Source organism: Gastrolobium bilobum, unplaced genomic scaffold (assembly GCF_033153095.1).
Source record: "Gastrolobium bilobum isolate Gb01-03AN ecotype WA unplaced genomic scaffold, APGP_CSIRO_Gbil_v1 utg21083, whole genome shotgun sequence".
NCBI lineage: Eukaryota > Viridiplantae > Streptophyta > Magnoliopsida > Fabales > Fabaceae > Gastrolobium > Gastrolobium bilobum.
The window spans coordinates 23612-47606 of NW_026899431.1; the positions used below are offsets into that span (position 1 = coordinate 23612).

General features: G+C 35.1%; 1 protein-coding gene across 3 annotated transcripts; it reads left to right on the top strand.

Moving 5' to 3' along the window:
- The first annotated feature begins 1795 nt into the window (after positions 1-1795).
- Positions 1796-23802, top strand: LOC133290414 (protein FAR1-RELATED SEQUENCE 3-like). 3 transcript variants are annotated; one of them, XM_061488495.1, is made up of 7 exons: positions 1796-2146; positions 3199-3839; positions 3921-5517; positions 5599-5688; positions 6232-6381; positions 16983-17099; positions 23300-23802. In XM_061488495.1, the coding sequence occupies exons 2-7, from the start codon at positions 3268-3270 to the stop codon at positions 23342-23344; spliced, it is 2571 nt and encodes an 856-aa protein (XP_061344479.1). In that variant the 5' UTR covers positions 1796-2146; positions 3199-3267; the 3' UTR covers positions 23345-23802. The 3 variants fall into 3 exon arrangements, with proteins under 3 accessions (XP_061344479.1, XP_061344476.1, XP_061344477.1); XM_061488492.1 differs by having other exon boundaries at positions 3199-5517; positions 16962-17099; XM_061488493.1 differs by having other exon boundaries at positions 3199-5517.
- Positions 23803-23995: the final 193 nt, after the last annotated feature.

Consider the following 23995-nt stretch of genomic DNA (forward strand, 5'->3'; position numbering starts at 1 on the left):
AAACCAAGAACCCTTTGAATGTCTATTTTATATTTTATATTATTTTCTTACTATCCCACGTTCTTCAATAAATATGAAGCAATATGTTATAAGCTTTTTCTTTAACTCTATTTTTTAGCCAAATTTTTTTTATATGTTATGTTCCTATTGAAATTATACTCCAACAGCACAAGTACACACATTCAAAAAACAAGAAAAAGAAAAGAAAAGGAAAATACAATTCCACAACCTGAAGATCTTTCAACTTAACTCCAGTAGTAACCGATACCAAAAGCTTGTTCTTTGTGAGAAGCGCTGCAATTTCAAGACAACGTCCTTCTTTGCAACAACACAAAAACCATCGAGATAAAAATGCCAGTCAAAAATTTGAAAGACTAGTCACTGAGAATGAAACCATTGAAGTACCTAACTGCGATTTGATAGAGAAAATGACGACATTACTTTTGTCGAAGAAGAAAAAATTGGAAGAGCTACCAAATAAAGAAAAAGAACCAGGAGGAAAAAAGATAGATTTTAGAGAAATTAAGGCTGGCCCGCGGTTAACCCAACCATAACCCAAAAGATGAAAGGGTTATTAGAGCTAAGCCATTTTTGGCCCTACCAATTGAGGGCTGAAAAAAGATAGGGTTGAGAATGGGGCTTGAAAGGCTTTTAACCCGTATTGACAGATTTATATTGGACGGTTAAGGAGGTGCAAAGTGGCATGAGTGAAAGAGTGACATTCAGAAGATCGTGGGTCACAGACCCATGTTCGAGGTTGGTGGGTTTAAACAGACTCACTGCTAATTCGGCTTCCGAATGACTCAGAGTCCGTTTATTTTCCCTAACTTTTATCTCTTTTTTATTTTAGAAATTGTTTTTATAAAAGTTAAAGTTATTTATATTTTTATAAAAATATTTTTTGAAAAAAAAAATTAGCTTTTGACTTCTACTTTTTTTAGAAGTTAAAATTTTTAAAAAATAGGTTTTTGGGGTTTTTTTTGTGACTTTGCTTTTTTTTTTAAAAGTAGATATCTAAATGAACTAAAATTGAGAATTGCTTTTTTTCAAGAAAAAAAGTAACTTTTGGAAAAAAAAAGCCCATCCAAACGGACTCTTAGTTGGAAGCTCTTAGCCAAGAGTAACTTGGAGCCCATTTGTATTCACTTATCAAAAAAGTCTTTTTATAATTTTTTTATTTTAAAAGTATCTTCTATAAAAGCTACAGCTATTTAAAATTTTAAAAAAATATGTGATTTTTGAAAAAAATATTTGACTCTTGATTTCTGCTTTTTTTAGAAGCTAAAATTTTTAGTTTAAAAAAAACATATTTTTTATTTTTTTATGACTTCTATTTTTTTTAAAGCAGACATCCAAATATACTTTATTCAGGAAGTCCTTTTTTTTTTCTTAAAAAAAGATAGCTTTTGAAGAAAAAAAACTTATCCAAACATGCTCTTGGGCCTTAACGCCAGAAGTCCTTTTCGGGATTCTCCTTGAAAAATAATTATTGTTGTTAAAATCTTGATTTATCACGATTTTTTTTACATAATAATTTTTTAATTTTCTCCCAATTTTACTTAATATCTCGATGTTAATAACATTGACAATAATCCTTTTTATGTAAAGAAAAAATCATCATTGATTTCCCAAAAATAGAAATATAAAATAACTATATAAAAAATAAATAAAGAGAAGAAACGTGATGATGGAAATTAGTATGTTAAGGATGCCACACAAAAGAAATGATGCACTTGACAAATCCTACCACAAAACACGAAAAAGTTGAACCCACACCACTTTGACAAAAGGGAAAGGTGTTTGGTCTAAACCAAAACTAGCCGGTTGATCTATATCGAACGGCACATATCACGCGTGTACTTATGTCACATCGAATCTGTGTGACACGCACTCACGCTCCCCTTCCTCTCTTTCTCTTTCTCTTTCTGTCTCTGCAACTCTCGGTGGTGGAGAAACCCTAACCACCTGCAAAACGCGGTCGTTACGTTCCCGAACCTCACTGTTCTCACGAGTTTCCACCACTGTTCGGAAGATAAGTGCTTTCCAGGAATTCGATTTCCTTGGATTTTTCAACTCTGAAATTTGAAGATTATTGAATCAATTTGTCGTCAACTCCTAATAATTTCTGAGGGCTATAATCATTGCTGTAAGTTAGGGTTTCCAATTTCTACGTTGATTTGCGCAAAATCATTTGGTGAATGAATTCTGTAATTGTTCTCGTTTCTGGGTGAATTTTCAAGTTTCAAACTTATTTGTATTTGCTGGCCATAATCATATGTATTTGGGGCCTTATTAATTTTTATAGAATTGTTGAGATATATAGTCCCACGTTGGTTGTATGTGCAACTAATATAGAGTTTATAAGGCCTTGGTCACTCCCATCCTTTGAGCTAGCTTTTGGAGTGGTGTATCCCAAGGTTCTTTACATAGTATCAGAGCCTTACCGCCCCCCACTTTCTCTTGTGGCTTTTCTTAGCACAGGTAGGCTAGGCCTGTTGCATTGTCTCCTCTTCAAGCCCAATGGGCTCTCGTGTGATATATAGTCCCACATTGGTTGTATGTGCAACTAATGTGGAGTTTATAAGGTTTTGAGCTAGCTTTTGGGGTGATGTATCTCAAGGTTCTTTACAAGAATGTTTATTGTTTCTTGTTTTCTTTTTACAGAAGTTTTTGCAGTTTCTACAATTTTTAAATTGTCACGATTAATTTATTACTAAATCTGTGAATTTTAGTCATTATTATATTTAGCTTACACTTATTTGACATTGAAGTGTTGTGTTATTACTTATTGGCTTAGTTTGGGTATGTATAGGATTCCTTTTGGACCTGTGCCTGCTTTCTGAACCAAGTTGGTTTTGAATTGCAATTTAAACACATAGAAGACTGGGTTCTAATCAGACAGAATAATTTTATGTCATTTCATTTTCATGTAAGCTTAATTCGGTAAAATTTTATCTGAACAAGCTTACTTTTGGTAGTTTAGTAGTTCTTTTTCTTTGTTTACCTCCTTTTAGTTATTGAGAATGTACAAGGATAAAATGATTTAACATGTGCAGAGGAAGTGATGGAGGAGTTTTTATAAAGAAGCTTTGAGCAGTCTTTGGAGATCATTATTTAATCTTCTTGAACTGCATATTTTAATTTTGAATTTACTCGGAGCACATGAAACTTAGATAACACTTACTTTCTATCTGATAGGGTTAAAGCATTCCATACATTTACCCATGAAATACGCACACAGTAACATAGCGCTATAAATTGTTTCTAATGGAAGTTCAAGTGATAAACGTCGAAGAAGGATGTGGTCATCAAGCTAAGGCAGATGATGGGGATGCAGAACCAAGCGACAGTGATGTTAATAATGCTGAAAACTCTGGATCTCATATTGAGGTTGGGATTTCTGAGCCATATGTGGGTATGGAATTTGATTCCGAAGATGTTGCTAAGACTTTTTATGATGAGTATGCTAGACGCATGGGTTTCATGACTAAAGTTGGCCCGCGTAGTCGCTCTAAAGCTGATGGAGCAAATATGTATCGGGAGTTTGTGTGTGGTAGGGAAGGTTTGAAAAAAAGGTTTAATGATAGTTGTGATGCAATGATTAGGATTGAGTTAAAGGGTCATAATAAGTGGATTTTGACAAAATTTGTGAAGGAGCATGGTCATTCCATGGTGAGTTCAAACAAGGGGCATAACCTTCGGCCACGTAAGCATTTTTCTAGTGTTGGAAGGACAATGCCTGAAACTTATCAAGGAGTGGGACTTGTTCCAAGTGGTGTCATGTATGTATCTATGGATGGGAATCGCATTTCTACTCAGAATACTCGTGTAATTAGGAATATTCATGCTTCTGCTGCTGGGGATCCAAGCCACCCAGTTAATAATTCTACATTGATGAATTACACTGTTAGGCCACCTTTTCAAAACAGGACATTGGGAAGGGATGCTCATAATCTGCTTGAGTATTTTAAGAAAATGCAGGCTGAGAACCCTGGTTTCTTCTATGCTATACAACTTGATGAAGAAAATCATATGTCTAATGTCTTTTGGGCAGATGCAAGATCAAGGACAGCTTACAGTCATTTTGGTGATGCAGTTCATCTGGACACAACATACAGAGTAAATCAATACAGAGTGCCATTTGCTCCTTTTACTGGGGTAAACCATCATGGTCAGCTGCTTTTGTTTGGTTGTGCACTGCTTTTGGATGACTCTGAGGCATCTTTTTTGTGGCTCTTTAAGACATTTCTGACAGCAATGAATGATCGCCAGCCTGTCTCTATAATTACTGATCAAGACAGAGCAATACAGACAGCAGTTTCACAAGTTTTCCCACAAACTCGCCACTGCATTAGCAGGTGGCATGTCTTGAGAGAAGGCCAGGAAAAGTTGGCCCATGTATGTCTTGCGCATCCAAATTTCCAGGTTGAACTTTATAACTGTATTAACCTGACAGAAACCATTGAGGAGTTTGAGTCATCTTGGAATTCTATCCTTGATAAATATGAACTCCGAAGAAATGATTGGCTTCAGTCGTTGTATAATGCTCGTGCTCACTGGGTTCCAGCATACTTCCGTGATTCTTTTTTTGCTGCAATATCTCCTAATCAAGGATTTGATGGTTCTTTTTTTGATGGTTATGTCAATCAGCAGACAACATTGCCATTGTTCTTTAGGCAGTATGAAAGAGCTTTAGAGAGCTGGATTGAGAAGGAAATAGAAGCAGATTTTGAGACAATCTGCACAACACCAGTCTTGAAAACACCTTCACCTATGGAGAAACAGGCTGCTAATCTTTATACAAGAAAAATATTTTCAAAGTTTCAGGAAGAGCTAGTTGAAACTTTTGTTTATACTGCAAATAGAATTGAAGGAGATGGGGCAAATAGCACATTCAGGGTTGCAAAATTCGAGGATGTCCAAAAGGCATATATTGTCACATTAAATCATTCTGAGTTGAGAGCTAACTGTAGTTGTCAAATGTTTGAGTATTCAGGCATTCTTTGCAGGCATGTTTTAACTGTTTTCACTGTGACAAATGTCCTTACATTACCATCCCATTACATCTTAAAACGGTGGACAAGGAATGCCAAAAACATTTCTGGTTCGGATGAACGTGCTGTTGAATCACACGGACAAGAGTCTCTGACATCTAGATATAGCAATCTATGTCGGGAAGCCATCAGATATGCTGAGGAAGGGGCAATAACTGTGGAAACATATAATGCTGCGATGAGTGGTCTTAGAGAAGGTGGAAAGAAGGTTGCTGCTCTGAAAAGAAGTGTTGCCAAAGTTACACCTCCTAGTAATCAGGCCAGTGGGACTGCTTATGATGACAGGAAAACTGCTGCTTCAACATTTGATACAACTCCTCTTTTGTGGCCACAGCAAGATGAAATAGCAAGGAGGTTTAATCTTAATGATGCTGGTGGTCCTATTCAATCAGTTGCTGATCTAAATTTGCCACGAATGGCCCCAGTATCTCTTCATCGAGATGATGGTCCATCTGAAAACATGGTACTTAAAAAGAGAACCATTTTTTTATTAATGGAATAGGATTCCATGGCATTGATATGGTCCTTGGGTTCTTTCATGTAGGTGGTTCTTCCATGCCTAAAATCAATGACGTGGGTAATGGAGAACAAAAACTCAACTCCGGGGAATAGATTAGCTGTTATCAATTTAAAGGTATGCTCATATTAACCTCAAATTAGGGAAAAAACTATTGTTATATTCTTCATATAGTTTAACTTTAAAATTGGTTGAGATATCAGTACTTTATTTGCATGGGTATAAATATCTTTTGTAGCCTTTCATTTGGCAAATCACTTTGCTTTTGCCCTCTGACCCCCTCTCAACATATTTGATACCCAGTAACTAGATTAAGTCCTTTAATATATTTCTCTTTTTTTTTCCTCTCTAACTTTTTTTTGTTTTCTTTATTTTTTTCCTCTTATTTCTTTATTTTTTTTTCATTTTCTGTATTTTTGTTTTTACTTTTCTTTTTTCTCTTATCTATTTTTTTCTCTCTTATTTATATTTATTTTCACTTTATTTTTTTTTCTTTCTAATATTTTTCTTTTTTTAATTTGAATTTCCATTTTATTTTATTTCTAGTGTCTTTTTTTTCTCATCCTCTCAATCTTTTCTTACTTGTCATTTGGGTTCATCTGCTGCTAACTCCAACTAGTTCGAGATAAAGGTGTTGATGTTGACATGTTAATATTGCAGTTGCAAGATTATAGCAAGACTCCGTCAACAGAATCTGAGGTTAAGTTTCAGCTCTCAAGAGTATCTTTGGAACCAATGTTGAAGTCTATGGCCTACATCAGTGAACAGCTTTCAACGCCAGCCAATAAAGTTGCTGTAATAAATCTAAAGGTACGTGATTTTATTTTTTAAACTTACCCTGCTTATATATTCACTTTCTATAAGTTATGCTGCGTTATTGTTCTAATACTAGAAAAGTAAAGATCAATGTAGAGTTGGCAAAATGGGTTGAACCCGACGGGTCAACTTGCCAAAACAGGGCAGGGTGGATTATATGTTTCAACCCGCCCTGCATGTAGGTGGGTCAAAGTGGGGCAGGGTGGGTCAGTTTTTTTTTCCCAATGTAACTTGTCATCTTTATATATTTTATTGTTTCTTCACAAACATATTCACCTTACTAGTATCATCTATGTTATATACGACACATTTGACTTTATATTTGAATATGTTGTTGTTTTGTTACAAAATTGCAACATCTATGGTGGTCTCCCATGGTCAATTCACTATCATTATAACATAAGGTTGAACTGAACAAAATAAAAGACAAGCATTTTTATGCAAAATACTATCATTAAAGCAATTTTCTAATAATAATATTTGTACAAATTTACACACCAATTCAAACTTCTCATTTAATCCCACAAGTCATTAGATAATGTGGTAATCCCAATATAACTATTTTTTTTTAATATTAAATGACACATTAGGAAAAAAAATTTATTTTTTATTTTTTTAGGTGGGTTGACCCACCAACCCACCTCAGAATGTGGTGAGTTGGTGTTTTCAATCCACTCACCAATGGCAAATCAACCTATCCCATCCCATTTTTGGCGGGTTGATCCATTTTGCCAACTGTAGATCAAGCTACTTTAAACATCTGTGATAAAAATAAAGCAATTTTCTTCATAATAAATTGCTTTAGGGATTAAGATAGATGTACATGTGTTGATTTACAAGTAATAATTTTTGTTGAGGATTCCCTCTTAGTTGCTGTTGATTTGGTTATTAAGGAAGGTGATTACTTATTACATTAAATTTTCAATATATGACAAGGGACACACAACTTATTAATTGTATGTCAGGAAGCTGGTGATAATTGTTATGAGAAGCATATTGATATAGGCTATTAAAAAAGTGTTAAAACTTATTTTGTTTTCTTGATTTCATCAAGAATGTAATCTTATGGGATAAGCTAATTAAGGCAAATAAATTCAAACTCTTTCTTAAAGCATAAAACTTAATTGTTTGGCATTAATATCCTATAATTGGTTTCATCAAATTTGTGCAGAAAAATATAGAATATGAAGAGGAAATAATACTTGCACTTTTGGGTGAATTGCTTGGCTTAAAACAGACCAAGCACTCTACATCTATTTATATTCAAAAGGGAGAATAAATACAATAAATGCATCTGATATTTACAAGAGTCTTTCACTCTTCCTTAGTGATTATTTTCGAAGTATCTCCATTAATCATGCTCCACTATCTCCGTTAATCATGCTCCACTATCTATATTAATTACAAAAGCACCCAATTAATTTATTTTTTATAATTTCCCACACTCCCCCTCAAGCTGGAGAATAGAGATTTTCAATTCCTACCTTGGACACTAGACTTTGGAACGCAGACTGCTTAAATCTTTAGTGAAAATATCTGATACTTGATGTTCTGAAGCTACGTAGGGAGTAGAAATCAATCCATTCTCAAGTTTCTCTTTAACGAAGGGTCTGGCAACTTCAATATGCTTGGTTTGATCATGCTGAAAAGGGTTATGAGCAATGCTAATAGTAGACTTGTTATCACAATAGAGCCACATTGGTCCTTCCCACTTTACTTTTAAGTCTTCAAGAAGAATTTTTATCCACAACTATTCATATATCCGTTCAGCCATTGTCCTGAATTCTGCTTTTGCGTTAAACCTATCAACTACATTCTGTTTTTTAATCGTCCAATGAATGTGCAATACCCAATGGTAGATCTTCTGTCACTAGGCGAACCAGCATAGTCAGCATTGGTATAGGCTTCAGGTAGAATTCCTTCATTTCTTTTAAATAAAATACTTCTTCCCGGTGATCCTCTACATAGGTCCATGGTTAGCATTTTTACAGAGATCAAATTAGTGAATAGTTTTGGGTAGGGTGGCAAAATGTGTCGGCGGATCGGGTTCATGCTATGTCAAGTCTGACCCACAGGTCAAATTGTCCGACTCATACACATGTTTTTGTTCGTAGGTCAAAAATTGAAACTCGGACACGACCCGCCGTGAGTTGCTGGTTACACAGGTTGACTTGCAAAAGTTGAAAAATTGAATTTTTTTTTATGAAAAAATTAAAAATAAAAGGGAAAAATTGAATAAAATATGTAGTTGACCTGTGACCCGCAATGGAGTATGTCAGAATCACAAAAATTTTAACTTTTGTTTTTATTTTGACAAAAACATTTTGCGGGTTGATACGCGGGCCAACCTGTGACACGACATGACACTAATTCGTGTTATTTACCCAAACCCGCACATGACCCGTTTTATCCCACGGGTAGACACGTCTTGCATTTTGATGTGTCATGACACGGTTTGCCACCCCTAGTTTTGGGACCTGAAGAACTTTTTTCAAAACGATGAGTGGGCTGAGATGGACAGTTCCAATTCCAGCACCCCTACCCAAATATCCATCAGCAGTTGAAATTTTTCTGCTACTAGGACAAGGGACATATTCAAGACAAGGGAAGATAAATGGCTCGTATCATTTGTGGCTCCTGAATCCGGTATCCAGGAGTTAGATAGGATTGTCCTAGAGGCACTTAGTCCAAGGCTGAAGATACAACCCAAGTATGAGGTAAGAGTCAAGATAGTTGCAGCAAAACAAGGTTCCAAAATTGTTACAGAATATGCCAATTATTTTAATTCTCTTTGGCAAGAGCTAGATCATTATTGAACTATAAAGCTAAATGCTCAGAAGATACTGCAGTTCTCAAGAATTTTATTGAGCAGAATCGAGTTTATGACTTTCTTATGGGTCTAAATTCAGAATTTGACCAAGTTCGGATTCAAATCCTTGGAAGACCTGAACATCCATCTCTTAATGAAATGATTTCAATCATCAGAAGTGAAGAAAGTAGGAGGGGTCTAATGCTGGAAACTAAAATCAGTGATAGTGCCGCAATGATTGTTAATAAATCTGGATGGAAGCTGGAGGAAGGAAAAACAGGTACCACCAAAAAGGACAAAGTCGTGATAATTTATGGGGTACCTATTGTAAAAAAACCAAGGCACACTTGTGACAAGTGTTGGAAGTTGAATGAAAAACCCCCTAGCCAATAATAGGGATCCAAGAACAATCAATCTGAAAAGATCACAGGCATATGTTGCAACATCTGCAAAAGAATCATCTCAACCAGATTTAGAAAGTCTAAAATCTGATGAAATTGAAAGGATAAAAGCCCTCATCAATAGTCTTGAAAAGGCCAAAGGTAGCTGCTCCCTTGCATACTCAGGTAAGTCTTCAATGTACTCAGGAATTGATTATTGAAATCACTTCATTCAAAGATTGAAGTAATGGTCTTCCAAGGATTTGTGCAACACCCCGTCGGTCCCCAGTGTATTAACATACATATGATATTAGGCGCAACATGTTTAATTAAATAAATATGGAAGCTAATTACTATTATTACGATTTGCCTTGTAATAGTAAGTGAATAAACTTTTTCCTTTTTCCTTATGTTTTGCAAAATGCGGAATTAATTTAACATTAACCCATTATGCTATCCGTTGATACCGGTTTACTTAACACATTCCATTATGTAAGGTTTTGTTGACGTTCCTGTCCTAATTATCCTACGACATTTTCTCGGTAATTACATCATGGACAACTTACACAACCAAACATATAGGCATAACCTAGCCTATCAATCTATTGTGTAGGCTCTTATAACACATGAATATGTCCTGTCTCAAAATAATAAGCATGTAAATAATTACATTACATAACCAAAACAATATAAATACTCAGTACTATAAGCTTATACATGTTCTCGGGCAAAAGTAAACATGCTTATTCCAAAAGGCATAGACAACCCCTATGTTCTTCGTAAATATAACATAACATAATACTTCAGATGGCATTCATGTCTCATACAAATATATGCATATCAAATGAAGGCAATAAATGTCTCATGTCATGCTATAATCTCTATGTCGGCCTCTTGCCACGAGATGCACCAACATCATGAGTCTTAGTACTTGAAAATATAGCCCCCACATGGGGTTAGATAACAATCTCTGCAAACGAGGGTCCTCGAAGGATTCCTTCGCCTCTAAGTTCACTTCAGGTATAATCTTAACAAAAACAGTATAATCATAATAAAACAATGTATCATCATAAAACAATATAATGCGTCAACATATATATATATATATATATATATATATATATATATATATATATATATATATCATGCATGTGCAGTAATAAATCCTACTGGCCAGAGAAAATATATGGATGACTTACGCAACATCTTGTTACATACCAAGTATAAGGTATCACCTCATACCCCACACTCAGGAATTACCATCTTGTGTGGAAACATCCACACTTAGGGATTACCATCTTGTGTGAAAAACACACCAACATACATACATATGAATGCATTATACAATATCTCAATTTAAAACAGTATACCATATATATATATATATATATATTCACATATACCATCCTCCCATAGAGTTTGGTGGAACAAACAGAGAATTATTCTTGAGGACCGAAAGCTTACCTTTCACAAGTATATCCTCCAATGTATCCTTGGTACCCAAGAGATCACAATCATAGCAACCTATTTCAAAGATGTGAAGGCAATTAGCATATACACTAGTCTACCACATTCATTTCAACCTTATCTTTTGCCATCTATAACACTTGAGGCTTTTTCCAAAGCCACAAGCATATGTTACTTAATTTATGACTTAGACTCATGTTACAAAGGTCTATTCTAATATCTTAAGGGTCCTATATCATTTATCAAGGTTCTGTTTGGGAAAAATATAATTTCGCTCGAAAATAGTGCAATATCCGGATATTCATCGAGGGCATATCTGGATTTTTCGCGACAAATGTCCAGAACAACAAACCACGCAAAAATATCCATCAAGGTGCCATTTTTACTTTTCCAAAGATTCAATCTATCCTTTTCATACACGCGTTTAATAGTTATCATCTAAGTTAGCAAAGATCCCTACTTTTCACAACCCATTTCATGTTATTCTCATAGGAACACAAAGGGAATGATTGGGTATTTACCCTTGCTTCAAAACAGCAAAAAGATGAGTGATTTCAAGACTTTAGCCCACTCTCCAGGTCTGTCAGTAAGGTGTACGAAATAAGCCTTGAATAGGTTTGTTCTTTCACAACAAGAGACCTCAACACAAGTGGTGGAGATGGCTTAGCTCTCAAAATGAAGGAGTGACAACCCCAAACCCAAAAACAGCATGCTAAGGCTCCAAAGATGAGACCTTTCTTCTCCAAAACACCTAGCCCTATAGGGAAGAAGGTAGGTGAGGGTTTTTGGCTTGTTTCTTGGAGTTACGAAGAAACCCTAGGAAAGGAGAAGGAAATCAGCCATGAGAGTGAGAGGGAGGTGCTGTCCACTTGGAGAAAAAGAGAGAAATGAAGTGATACAATAGGAAGGAGGAAGAGTAGATCATTTAAGTGAGCCCACTAACCCTAGTAGGTAATTACTCACTTAACCCACTCATTAACTCTCTTCCTAACTTAACTTAGGCATTTTTATTGTCGTTATAATTTCATAAGATTGATGGAATAATATTCACTAATTTATTTCAAGATTCCGGGGAAATTTTTGCTTACACGCAATTTAACCCAAAATGACACTATTCACACTTTTCTCAAAAAGGTGCTTTAATTTAAGATAATTAGATTTTTCATCTAATAATTCTCATGTAATTATTATTAACTTTCTAAAATTTCTATTTAACGGTTTGAGTTCTTACAATTTGAATCCGAACTTAATTTAAGATAATTATTTTTAATGATCTAGCTCTTGCCAAAGAGATTTTAAATTTTAAATAATGGGCATATTCTGTAACAGTTTTTGGAACCTTGTTTTGCTACAATTATCTTGACTTATACCCCATATACTTGTGTTGTATTTGTAGCCTTGGAATATGTTTGTTCAATAGCATCCCAAGTGTCTTTTGCCGAAGAGAGAAACATGCATGTGTTACTTATTTTTGGAACCATGAAATTCCACAACCAAGCCATTATCATGGAATCCTCATCATCCCATACTGTGAACATTGGATCTTCAAGTCCAGGACCACCTCCTGTTAATGACAAACATTGCGTACTCATGATTTTAAGGATAAGATGCTTAGAGATGTAATGAAGTCCAATCACTAGGTTGCACTCATATGAGTGAGCATTATAATCTGGTCATAAGCTACCTAAGAAGGGTGTATATCAGACAAAGAAAGAACAGAGGCCACGCCACACACACAAAAAAAAGAGGGCAGGAAAAAAAATAGGGGCAAGAAAAAGAAGCCAGAAAAAAAGAAAAATAGAGGCAAGAAATAAGAAGAGTCCAAAAAACAAAAATAGAGGCAAGAAAGAAAAAACAGAACCCAGAAAAAAAAAATGCAAGAAAAAAAAAAAAAAAACAGAAGCAAAAAGCTTACCTGCAAATGCGAGAGAGAGTGAGAGAGCAAGGCTGAGGGAGACGTTTCGTTTTGTACAGAGGAAGAGCAGATGTGCGAGAGACATAGAGGAGAGAGTGAGACGTTTTGTTTAGTATAGAGGTAGAGACGGAGTGGGTTAGTGTTAAAACACAAAAAGACTATAATACCCTTAAAAGTTTTCTGTTACACATATAAAATAAGGGGGAAATTGTATTTTGCTTCGTGTCCACAACTAGCCCATGATTCAGCTGCGATTTTTCCGCAAATGCAGCCGCAATGGCTATTATTGCGTTCCGGTGCGATGCGGTGTGGGTTATAGCGGTGAGGAACTGCAACGTGCAAACGTGACTCGCGGCGCAATTGTCTATAGTGGGACAGACTGCTTACAAATTAGATTTAACTGCAAATTCCGGCATTCACCCCCTTTCCATGTCTCTTTGTTGAAAATGGCCCTGTCCACAAGCCATAGCCTCACCCTCTGCCCTCAATACTTTCCAAGGAATTGGAGCTTCTGGTGCAGCCTGAAGAGGTGTTGCACTATTGAGTCACTAGGGATGGAACTATGGAAGTATTGATTAAGTGGTTGCATCTGCTGGAATTTGAGAGCACTTGGGAATCTTCAGCTTTCATTCAACTTTCCCACATTCCACCTTGAGGACAAGGTGAATGTTTTGGATGGAAGTATTATAAGGAGACCTGTCCTACGGGCATACCATAGGAAGGGATGTGGAGGATCAAACCTCGATTAGTTAGAAAGAGTGTACTGTGTGTAGAATTGTAGGTCGTGGTAATTTGGACCACGTGTTATGTAACACCCCAAATTCTAACAATTTATAATAGCATAAATAAATTCAAGAATTATATAAATAACAGCAGAAGTTCAAAATAATCAAATTTGGGAAATGTTATCGCCGCGCTTGTACTATTGTCAAGCGCAAGGCTAGACTTTATTACATTAAAACAAAACTAAAACTAAAGTCAAGAAATAATTTAAATTTAAAAGCTTATTAAAAACACATCTTTAAATCCTAGAGCTAGCCAGAAAAGTCTGCTTCGTCATCCTCTTTCAGATAAAATGAGCCAATGCTGATCTTCATGTTCTCGGGACAATTTGTCACTTCATACAGCTTTTCCATGTCGCGAATCCAGTTTTCAAGAGCAACTGGATCGATAGTCCCTTTGTAAGTGGGTGGATGATGAGACGCCACTCTCTTAAAAATGGTATTCTCAGCATTAGCCTGATGGACATTTTGTTGTCCAAGTGCTAAAGCAAGATCTTCAATGGCCCTCAGACGTCGGTCCATTTCGTCAGCAGCAGCGTTGTTTGCAACCATTCTAGAATTATTATTTTGGAATAAATGGAAATAAAGAATAAATTTACTATTATGTGATTATGAAAAACTTTCCTAATATATGATTTGCAATTGAATTTGAAATTATGATACTTTCCAAATATGAGATTCATGATCATGAGATTTATGATTTAAAATTGTGATACCCTTTAAAGAAAATTTTCCAAATATATGATTTATGATTATGTGTGATTGTGATTAATTAATAGTAATCCTAATCCCTAGGTATTTTTAAATTATATTTTATGTGAAATTTGGTATGTGTAATCCTAATCCTTAGAAGTTTTAGGTTAATTTTATATGAATTTTGATAGGGTAATTATGATCCTAAATATATCATAGGGTTGTTTTATATAAAATATATTGTATGTAATCCTAATCACAAATAATTGTGTTGACCTGTATATATAATTACGTTTGTTATAAATTTGATTTTATTGGTAATTACTATCTGCATATATATATTCGATTACAAATGTTTTCTCAATTTGCTTTTGCCGAACTCGGTACTGCATGTATACACTTTGTTGCAAATTTCTTTCCTTTTCCTCGATTTCTGTGCAATTCTTTAATTGAATTCAAATTGTAATTGTCGTTGCTTTTATATATGTATATATTGTTCACAAAACAAAATTCTCCTTTCTCGATTTTTGCGCGTCACTTTCAATTAAATTAGATGTTCACCATCTGATTCGTTTCTTTCAATTTACTTATATTTGCAAATTAGTATGTTCTCGAGTTTTGCTTATGTGCATATGTTTGCAATTTTGTTTTTTTCGATTTACGTGATCAACCTATTTCAAATACATGTTTTCAGTTATATGAATTTAGTTCCAATTGTTCTTTTTGAATTATGTTCTTTACTCTATAAATTGAGGCACTAATATATATGTTATTTCTTATATATATATATATATATATATATATATATATGTTTTGGTAAATTGGAAATTAATTGTTCGCTGCAGAAAATAGATATTACATATATTTGAAATAAATTGGGAAATTTTGTTATGTCTGTATTTAAAAAAATTTAATAGTGGGAGGATAGCTTTGGGGTGGTACCTCCCAAAGTGATGAACACAACTTTTGGGCTTTATGCCTCCGATATATTTATACGATGTGAACAGATATTATCCGTTCTTTCCAAAGTGGTGTCTGGCAGGGTTTCCCAGGATACTAGTAGCAACTTTGGGAAGAGCTGTGCCCACTAGGAAGAGATGTTTTGATTATGGCCAATTTGATTATTTGTGACTGGCAGGGTTTCCCGGGTCACAGGGTAGACTGACAGGTTTCCCGAGTCTACCATGGTTCTCTTCCCACTAAATACAATGAACTTAAACATGAATAATAATGATATTTGATATTTGATTTGATTATGATAAATATCATTGAGTTGTGAATATTTTCATGTATGTAATATTATGATTAATGTTGTGCTGAATGTCTTAGTTGATGATTATCCTCACTAAATCCACTAAAGGAATTTAAAGATAATTTATAATAATATATTTAATATATATATATATATATATATATATATATATGAGATAAATATTGAAATTGTTATGTGATTACATTTTTGGTTTGATTATTATATTTGAATTATATAATTGTATTTTGATTAGGATTACTAGCTTTGCTGACTTTTGTGTTTGTTTGACTGCAATGATCTTTTCGGGGGAGTAGATTTTCAGTAAATCAGGTGGCAAGGAATCGGGCTAGCAGTAGGCAGTGAGGATACGACTCAGGATTTCTAGCTGTCATAAATATTATGTATTAAAAAAATCTGTAGTCTTAGATTTTTATTTGAATGTAATAGAATTAGCCTTGTACTTGTTCCTGTACAAGTGCTGCGGTAACATTTCCCCAAATTAGTTTTAGATTAGCTTCCGCAATAGACATAAGATCTTAATAAATAAATAAATATTATTTTTATTTTTTATTTTTTTGAAAATTTCTCTATTATAGGAATATTTTATTGTTGTTAAAATTGTTAGAAATTTGGGGGTGTTACATGTTACGCTGGAATTGCAACAGCAATGCTAAATATGGGAGGGGAATCATATTTTGGGGTAGGAAAGAATTTATATAGAACCTGTGGAGAGAACTCAGAGCCTCTCCAACTGCTCTGAGAGTGTTTTTGTTTTTTCTTCTGTAATCACACATACAAGACTGATATCTGGCTTTTTCACCCTTTTGCTCCCATTAATTATTTAATAATCATTTTGCCCCTCATTTAGAATTATCTACCAATCTGCCCCTCTTTAATCGATTAAGCTAAAAATTCAATCGATTAAATGGTCAAAATAAGCAAAAATCATTGACTTGAAGATTTAGTCGATTAAATCTCCCTATTTAATCGACTAAATCTACCATGCATAAGGTTATTCTTCTATAAAGAGGAAGATTTAATCGATTAAGTTGAAGATTTAATCGATTAAATCTTCATTTGACCATTTAATCAATTAAATATTCAATTTAATCAATTAAAGAGGGGCAAATTGGTAGATAGTTTGCAATCAGGGGCAAAATGGTTATTAAGTAATTAATGAGGGACAAAAGGGTGAAAAAGCGCTGATATCCAATATATACGTTCAATATATCAGTTCTATTTCATTTCCATTCTCAATCTTCTCGGTTCTTTACAGAAATGGTTGAAAATGTTTCAGCTTCAAGATACGGAGACAACTTCTGGTGAGTCTGAAGTAAAGTTTCAGGTGTCCAGGGATACATTGGGTGCTATGCTACGATCAATGGCGTATATCCGTGAACAACTATCTTATGCTGTAAGTGTCTTGTTCCTGTTATCTCATGTACTGGCTGCATAAGTTATAAAATTATTATAATTTATCTGAGGCTTCTTTTTCTTTTATGTTCTTCTACCATATATGTGTGATAGTTCTTCATCAACTGTCTAGTCCAAATTCACATCAGAGGCATTGTACTATTTGACATGACATATATCCATAAAGAGTGATTGAGAAACCTCATAACATGTCTAGTGCATTTATAGACAGAAGAAAAAGAATATTTATAATTTATTAGAAAGAGAAAAGAAATGGCACAAACAATGATGGTGATATGCTACTTTCCTTTAAAGAATGTTTTTTGTTTTCAAGAGCAAAGAAACCTAGCTCATATACCATCAGTGAAACAAAGCTCTCTAATCCCTCTGCATATCTGATAGGGAAACTCCCTTGAAGCAAACCATGTGCAGAGCACAAAAAAAGAGGCCATGATATTTTTTACTCCAAATAAATAATATGTGGGGGTACTAACACAATAGTTAAAATTTTGCTCTTCTGCCAATGCTTCTCAAGCCAATTAAATAATTGCTGAAGTTTGAAGGACACACTCGATCTTTAGAAAATATGCCAAACAAACTATTCCACAGGGAAGATGCAATTTTTTTTAACTTTTCTTTTTCTTTTGCGCGAGGGAGAGCCTTGGAGTAGTGGTAAAGTTGTTCCTTGTGAATCTTTGCAAAAATATAAGGATAAGATTGCATACAATCAACCTTCACCCTTACCTTTGCAAGTTAGGGAGCCTTGTGCACCGGGGTGAGGGGGTGTTTACTTCTTTCCTGTATGCCAAAAGAAGTTGGATTGCAATCTTTTTGCCTCCTTTCAATAGCAGTTACAATTTCTTTCAAATGCCTAACCAATTTAATTGATCATGTGAAAGGACAAATAAAAATAGCTCTGAAATAAATTTAGATGCTTAACATCAGTTTAGTTTGAGTATGAAAATTAACACGGTGGCTTGAGTTTTGTATTGTTGATAAACGAGCTAGCTTGTCATTAATATTTTTAATAAATATTGTTTTCAAAATAAAAATGAAACTAACATTCTGGCATTCGCTAGGCTCTTTGAAAGCTGTTATTTAAGATTCAAATATTTCATATTGTTGAGTCAAGTATATTGATAGATCAAATGAGAAAAAAAAAACTCGATCTAAGGCTGCAAATATTTTACAAAAGCGGGTTTCTTTTACTTGATGAGTTTTAAGAAAGTACATGTCTTGTTCGTGGAGTGAAATATTACTGATAAGGGCCTATCAAGAAAGCCACTAAGTATTTCTGGTTAAACATTTCTCGTCGAGGAATTCTCTTATAATATTGCTAGAAAGGAGTTTTTAGAATGCTTTCAGAAGATGCCAAAGGCCAAGGAGGAAGAGCAAATGTCATTAAATTAGGATCGCGATAGGAACTAAAATGTAGAAATAAGAAATAGAAGGAAAAACTGAAATGTGTATTGTTTATTGTTAGCCTTACAAACAGCAGGTACACTACTGGAATTGAAAGGAACACTTGAGGCATTGTGTGAAGCACGAGTTGAGATTTGATGTAGATCAATTCCATCAAATTTATAGAGACCACTATAGTCAAGAGTCCCTTCAAGTAAAACTTTGTGATCCCTGAGATTTGACAAGACAAACAGTAGGATGAAATTCAAAGTATACAAAGTTGTCTTTTGCAAATTAACTAACATTCACAAGGTTTTTCATAATTGAGGAAACAAGGAGGAGATTTTTGAGGTGTAATTGTTTGTGAGAATCAAGAGGTGCAGTGATATTTGATGAGCCAATGGCTGTGACTTTCAAACCTTGGCCATTTCCAATCAATATCTGATCAACACCACTCAGCTATTGACTTTGAATCAAATTTAGTGGATTGAAGGTGACATGATGTGTTGCACCAGAGTCTGGATACCACTCTAAAGCAGAAGTAGGTGTTGGTAGAATTCCATGTTGTGCAGCAACCATAGCTTGTGGTGTAGCTGGTATGTACTGAACATTTGCAGGACGAACATACTGAAAGGAGCGATCTGTTGAGGCATTGCATGCTGCTGAACCTAAGGGAAACATTGCGAATTAGAAGCATTATTAGGGGGAGGAAGAGTTAGAACAAAATTCTCATCATATCTATGCCAACAAGTTTGAACATCATGTCCAAACATGTAGCAGAGCTGACAGTAAACATTTGATCTTCCTCCACGTTCTCTTCCTCTGTTATTACGTCCTCCATAGCGTTCTCTTCCTCTGTTTGATGGAAATGAATGACTGGAATTATCAGAACCAATGTTTTGTTTCTGATCACGTAAAACAGGAGCAAATTGTTTCCATTATTATTTGTGATGCTCTGTTTTCCAAAATCTGACGCATGTTGAGTCAGATTCACGGTCACAGATTCAGAGATCATAGCTTCTGATTTGCTTCACCAACATTTGTTCATGTGTCATCAATTGAATACTCAGATCTTCAATAGAATATGCATTCTCACGTCCATGAACAGTCGTGACGAACGCAATATATTCAGCTAGTAATCCTCCAAGATTGATATCAATACGCTCTTCATTACTTACCAGACTTCCTATAGCCTTCAAGGATATCACAAATACCTTTGATACGAGAGAGATATACTTTCACTATCTTCGATCCCTTTTTGATGGAGTGTAACTCAGATTTCAACAATCTTGCCTTTGATTTCATCATTCCTTGAAATAACTAGTGTATTTTATCCCAAGCTTCATGCGAATAATTCACTCATAGAATCTCATTCATCACTGATTCTGAAATGGTTGAGAGAAGCCATGAGAGAAGCATGGAATCTTGCGTTATCCATTCGACATGATATTAAAGCTTTTGGGTTGAATTGGTTCTTTACATGGTATCAGAACTTCAGTGACCACGAGGTCACGAGTTCGATCCTCACTGCCATCACTTTCTAGTGGAATTAAATTAGCACAAGGCAAATAAAAAATTGGACCTGTGCAATATCCACGCTTCAAGCCCAAAGAGCTTTTGCGTGAGGGGGTGTGTTAGCATATAAAGGCCCTCACCCAACAGCTTAAACTTTTGAGTTGAATTGGTTCTTTACAATTATTAATGCTGCTAATTCAGCAACAACAATACAGGTTATGTTGGAAAACTGAAAAAAAAATATATTAGGTAAAAATGCAAGGAGGAAAAGATAGATTTCTAGAGCAATTTGAGAGGCTCCAAATGTCTCTCCCAATTCTGGTTTTGCAACCCAAGTGTCCAAAATTCTCTCCCAATTCTATACAATGATTCCCCACCCATTATATAGCAACTTCAGCCTCACCTCACAAAACACAACCATTACAGAAAAAGGAATATTAATAGGGATCGTAACAATAGTCCCCTCCCCCCAACCCTAAAAAAGACTTTCACCTTGTCCTCAAGGGGAAGGCTAACAATAAAAATATCTCCTCTGGGATGCCACTGTTTGAAATATAAAGACCAATTGATGCCTGAAGAATAATAACTTCTTCCACCGTGCTTGTCAAACCTTGTTGCTTTAGCACTGGTCTTACAATTTTTCTCAGCTTTGGCAGGGGAAATATCTTTCATCACATTTTCCACTCTTTCTGCAACTTCAGGTTTGGATGGGGCTAACAAGATGGAAGCAACATCAAAATCCAAAGCTTCTTCATGTTTACACAACTGTGCCAATGCTTCTGACATATAAAATGATTTATAGGAAGTATTTTTAATTTTCTGAGTAGCACAACAGTCACTTAAAGCCATATAAGCATTGTTTCTACACTTCCTATTAAGCGACAGTGTAGCACGAGTACAGGGACCCTTATGATTTACTATTGACCTAAAAGTATGACAATACCCATTCAATACTTCATTACAAGCCTCCATTACATAATAGGGTTTCTCGTCATCCATTAAATCAAAAAGCCCTTGTGCTTTGCTTTCATTACCATATTGCAAAAATGCTTTTTTCAGTAAGTTCTAAGGATCACAGTCATATAAATTCCATTATTAATGACATAGTGATACACCTAGCACCCCTAATTGAGTGGTCTCAATTTCCACCAAACAGATAACATTCCCGTAAAATGACAGTGTGTAGGCTGAAATTTGGGGCTTCCTTATAAAATTAGGCTCATAAGCCTATCCTCCAAATAAAAGTACAATTATCATTAGTTTGGATTGAAAACATTTTGGGATTAAATTGGGCCTTACCTATCGGGTCAGCAACTTGACCCAATATCCGTAAGGTCCTTCCTGACCTAATGCATTCCTTTCCCACCTTCTCACGCAGCTGCTGACTCCATCCATGGTTGCGCTTAGAGAATCCCTCTTCCCCTTTAACAAAGTTCAAGTCCGGCGGTTTTGGTACCGGAGGTGGGTTGGCGACCTCTACCATTGGGTGTGGTGTCTCACGTGTTCGCAAAACCTTAGGCAGCATCTCCATCTTCAAGGGCTCTTTTCTCTATTTTATTACGATCCTGTGTTTTGTCCGCTTCTTCCTAGCATAACGGTGAAGCTGGTGTTCATCTATTGCTACGATTTCTCCTCGATTTTTCTTCTTTTTTTGGGTACCTACCTTCTCCTCTACAACCTCGTTTTCCTTCATAATAGCCTTTGTCCTTTGCTCCTCTTCTATTGTCTCTGTCTTCTCATTTCCAAGATCGATCCAATTTGCATTTTGGGTTTTGAGGCGTCCAATTCTACATCGTCCCATCCAAGCAAATCTTAGGTTGCTATAGCTATAGAAATGCCTTTAAAAACGTCCACCAACTTGCATTTGGATTGAGCCAACTCCAGCATTTGTACCAACTGAATGCATGCCCTCTAAGCCCCCTCATTGCTTGATTCAACTTATCATCATGGATTTTCTCCGCCTGAAAATATTGTTCCAGATAGATTAACCATCCCCAAGCTTCATCATCTCATCCATAGAACATGGGAATTTCCTTTCTCCATAGCTTTCTTCTTAATAAGGCCATGGTTTATAGCTCTCTAGATCGAAGAGCTCTTATACCAATTGATAGGAACCAAAATGTAGAAATAAGAAATGGAAGGAAAAATTGAAATATGTGTATTGATTAAGGTTGGTAATTTAGCAACAACAATACAAGTTATGTTGGAAAACTGAGAAAAATACAGAGAAGAAAATCTGAGAAAAATATAGTTAAGGTAAAAATGCTAGAAGGAAAAGATAGGTTTTTGGAGCAATTCGAGAAGCTCCATATGTCTTTTCCAATTATGGTTTCCCGGCCCAAGTGTATCCAAAATTCTCCCCATCCTTTACAGTGATTCCCTACCCTCTATATAGCAACTTCAGTCTCACCTCACAAACCACACCCGTAACAATAAAAGTGAATATTATTCCCATAACTAACCACCTTCTGACTCAACACTTATCATTAGGGAGTGTAACAAATTGTTATCTGAATTTGATAATTTTGAATCAGAATAGGAAGATGAAGACAGAAGAACAAGGTGGTAGAAGATTATGGGTTTTGAACAAGCTTTTCTGTTGAGGAAACATGGCATGATTGCAAATATCAAGGAAATGTGTATCACGAATCTCATATTGATAATTTGATATTATGGCATTTTCACTCAATAATATCACATCATTGCATCATAAGATTATGTTTTGAGTTTTTGTGTCTAATCCTACACCTGGCTATGAGAATCAATCTTTACAGCATATGAGTAGCTAAAATGTCATCATGGAAAACGCATTAGCTAGCAGCAATTAGCTTATGAAAAAAACATTCTGAATAACCTAAATGGGTAATAGGTGTAACTTGAATCTCTTCTAATACATAGGTAGTGCACTTCTTCACCTTGAACTTATGTTTGCATTGAGGTTGTTTACAATCCTAGATGAAGGGGTCATATGATCATATTTTATCTACAGATATCGTGTCATGGCAAGATATTTGATTGCTAAGCTGGACAAAACAATGTCTTTTTAATAGTAAGGTATTGACCAAATTAATCATCCGTCTCTATCAAAAGAGGGCAAAACTAATTTTCAATAAAAGGGTTCGGTGTCTGTAGTTGTGTGTTACAAATATGCATTTTAATTTATTATCACTTGTTAGCGTATCCATTAGTGGCACAATTTACTTTAGTTTAACCTAAATTCTGTTTCACTATGGGGGATTGCATTTTGTTGATATTAATGCCCATTAAAATGTCAAAATTTGGCAGGGCGATGCACAGTCGGAACCTGTATTGAAAAAGCATAGGAAGTAAAGCATCAAATTTTCATTTCATACCCAGGTTGGTGTGGATATATTTTTTCTTGATGGAAGCGTGATGATCACTCAATACACAAAATGGCTTAGAAGTTGTAGTGTTTTCAGTGTGGTTAGCTTCTTTTTTAAGTTTGTTGTCTAACATATTTGTACATGTATCATATAGTAGGCAGCAGCGTTTATTTATGCAAAGCAGTTGGAATTTGCATTCCCATTCATCAAACAACCCCAAATAATGAATAGAACTGGGTTTAAAGAATTTGGCCGAAACAGGCAAATAGTGCCAAAATGGGGATAGAGTTTCAGTCAAAAAGTTATGGACGTGGTATATTATTTGGGAGGAAAGTTTCGGGCCAGTGCAATAAACCAATGTAAAACCGTTTAATGAATTGGTGATACTTCTAATTTAGGTTGTACTGGTTTAACCATTTAAACCGACTGGTTAAATGAGATGATCCCATAGGAATAATCTAATGTTAATAATAATTTTTTTTTTCGCTTCTTGTGGTTTGATCGTATTACATAGTCTTGTGTGGTTTTAAATTTGTCACAAAAATCTTGTGGTTAAATAAATTTATCACCTAGCACATAACACATTGTAAATACAAAAATATATCATTTAGGCCTGTGATGATTTTATGCATACAGA

Bases quoted from the DNA above. Each gene is read 5' to 3' on its own strand.
- LOC133290414 (XM_061488492.1), top strand. From the start codon at position 3,268: ATGGAAGTTCAAGTGATAAACGTCGAAGAAGGATGTGGTCATCAAGCT. The intron at 5,518-5,598 runs GTACTTAAAAAG...TCTTTCATGTAG, and splicing joins ATGGTCCATCTGAAAACATG to GTGGTTCTTCCATGCCTAAA. The intron at 5,689-6,231 runs GTATGCTCATAT...TTAATATTGCAG, and splicing joins TAGCTGTTATCAATTTAAAG to TTGCAAGATTATAGCAAGAC.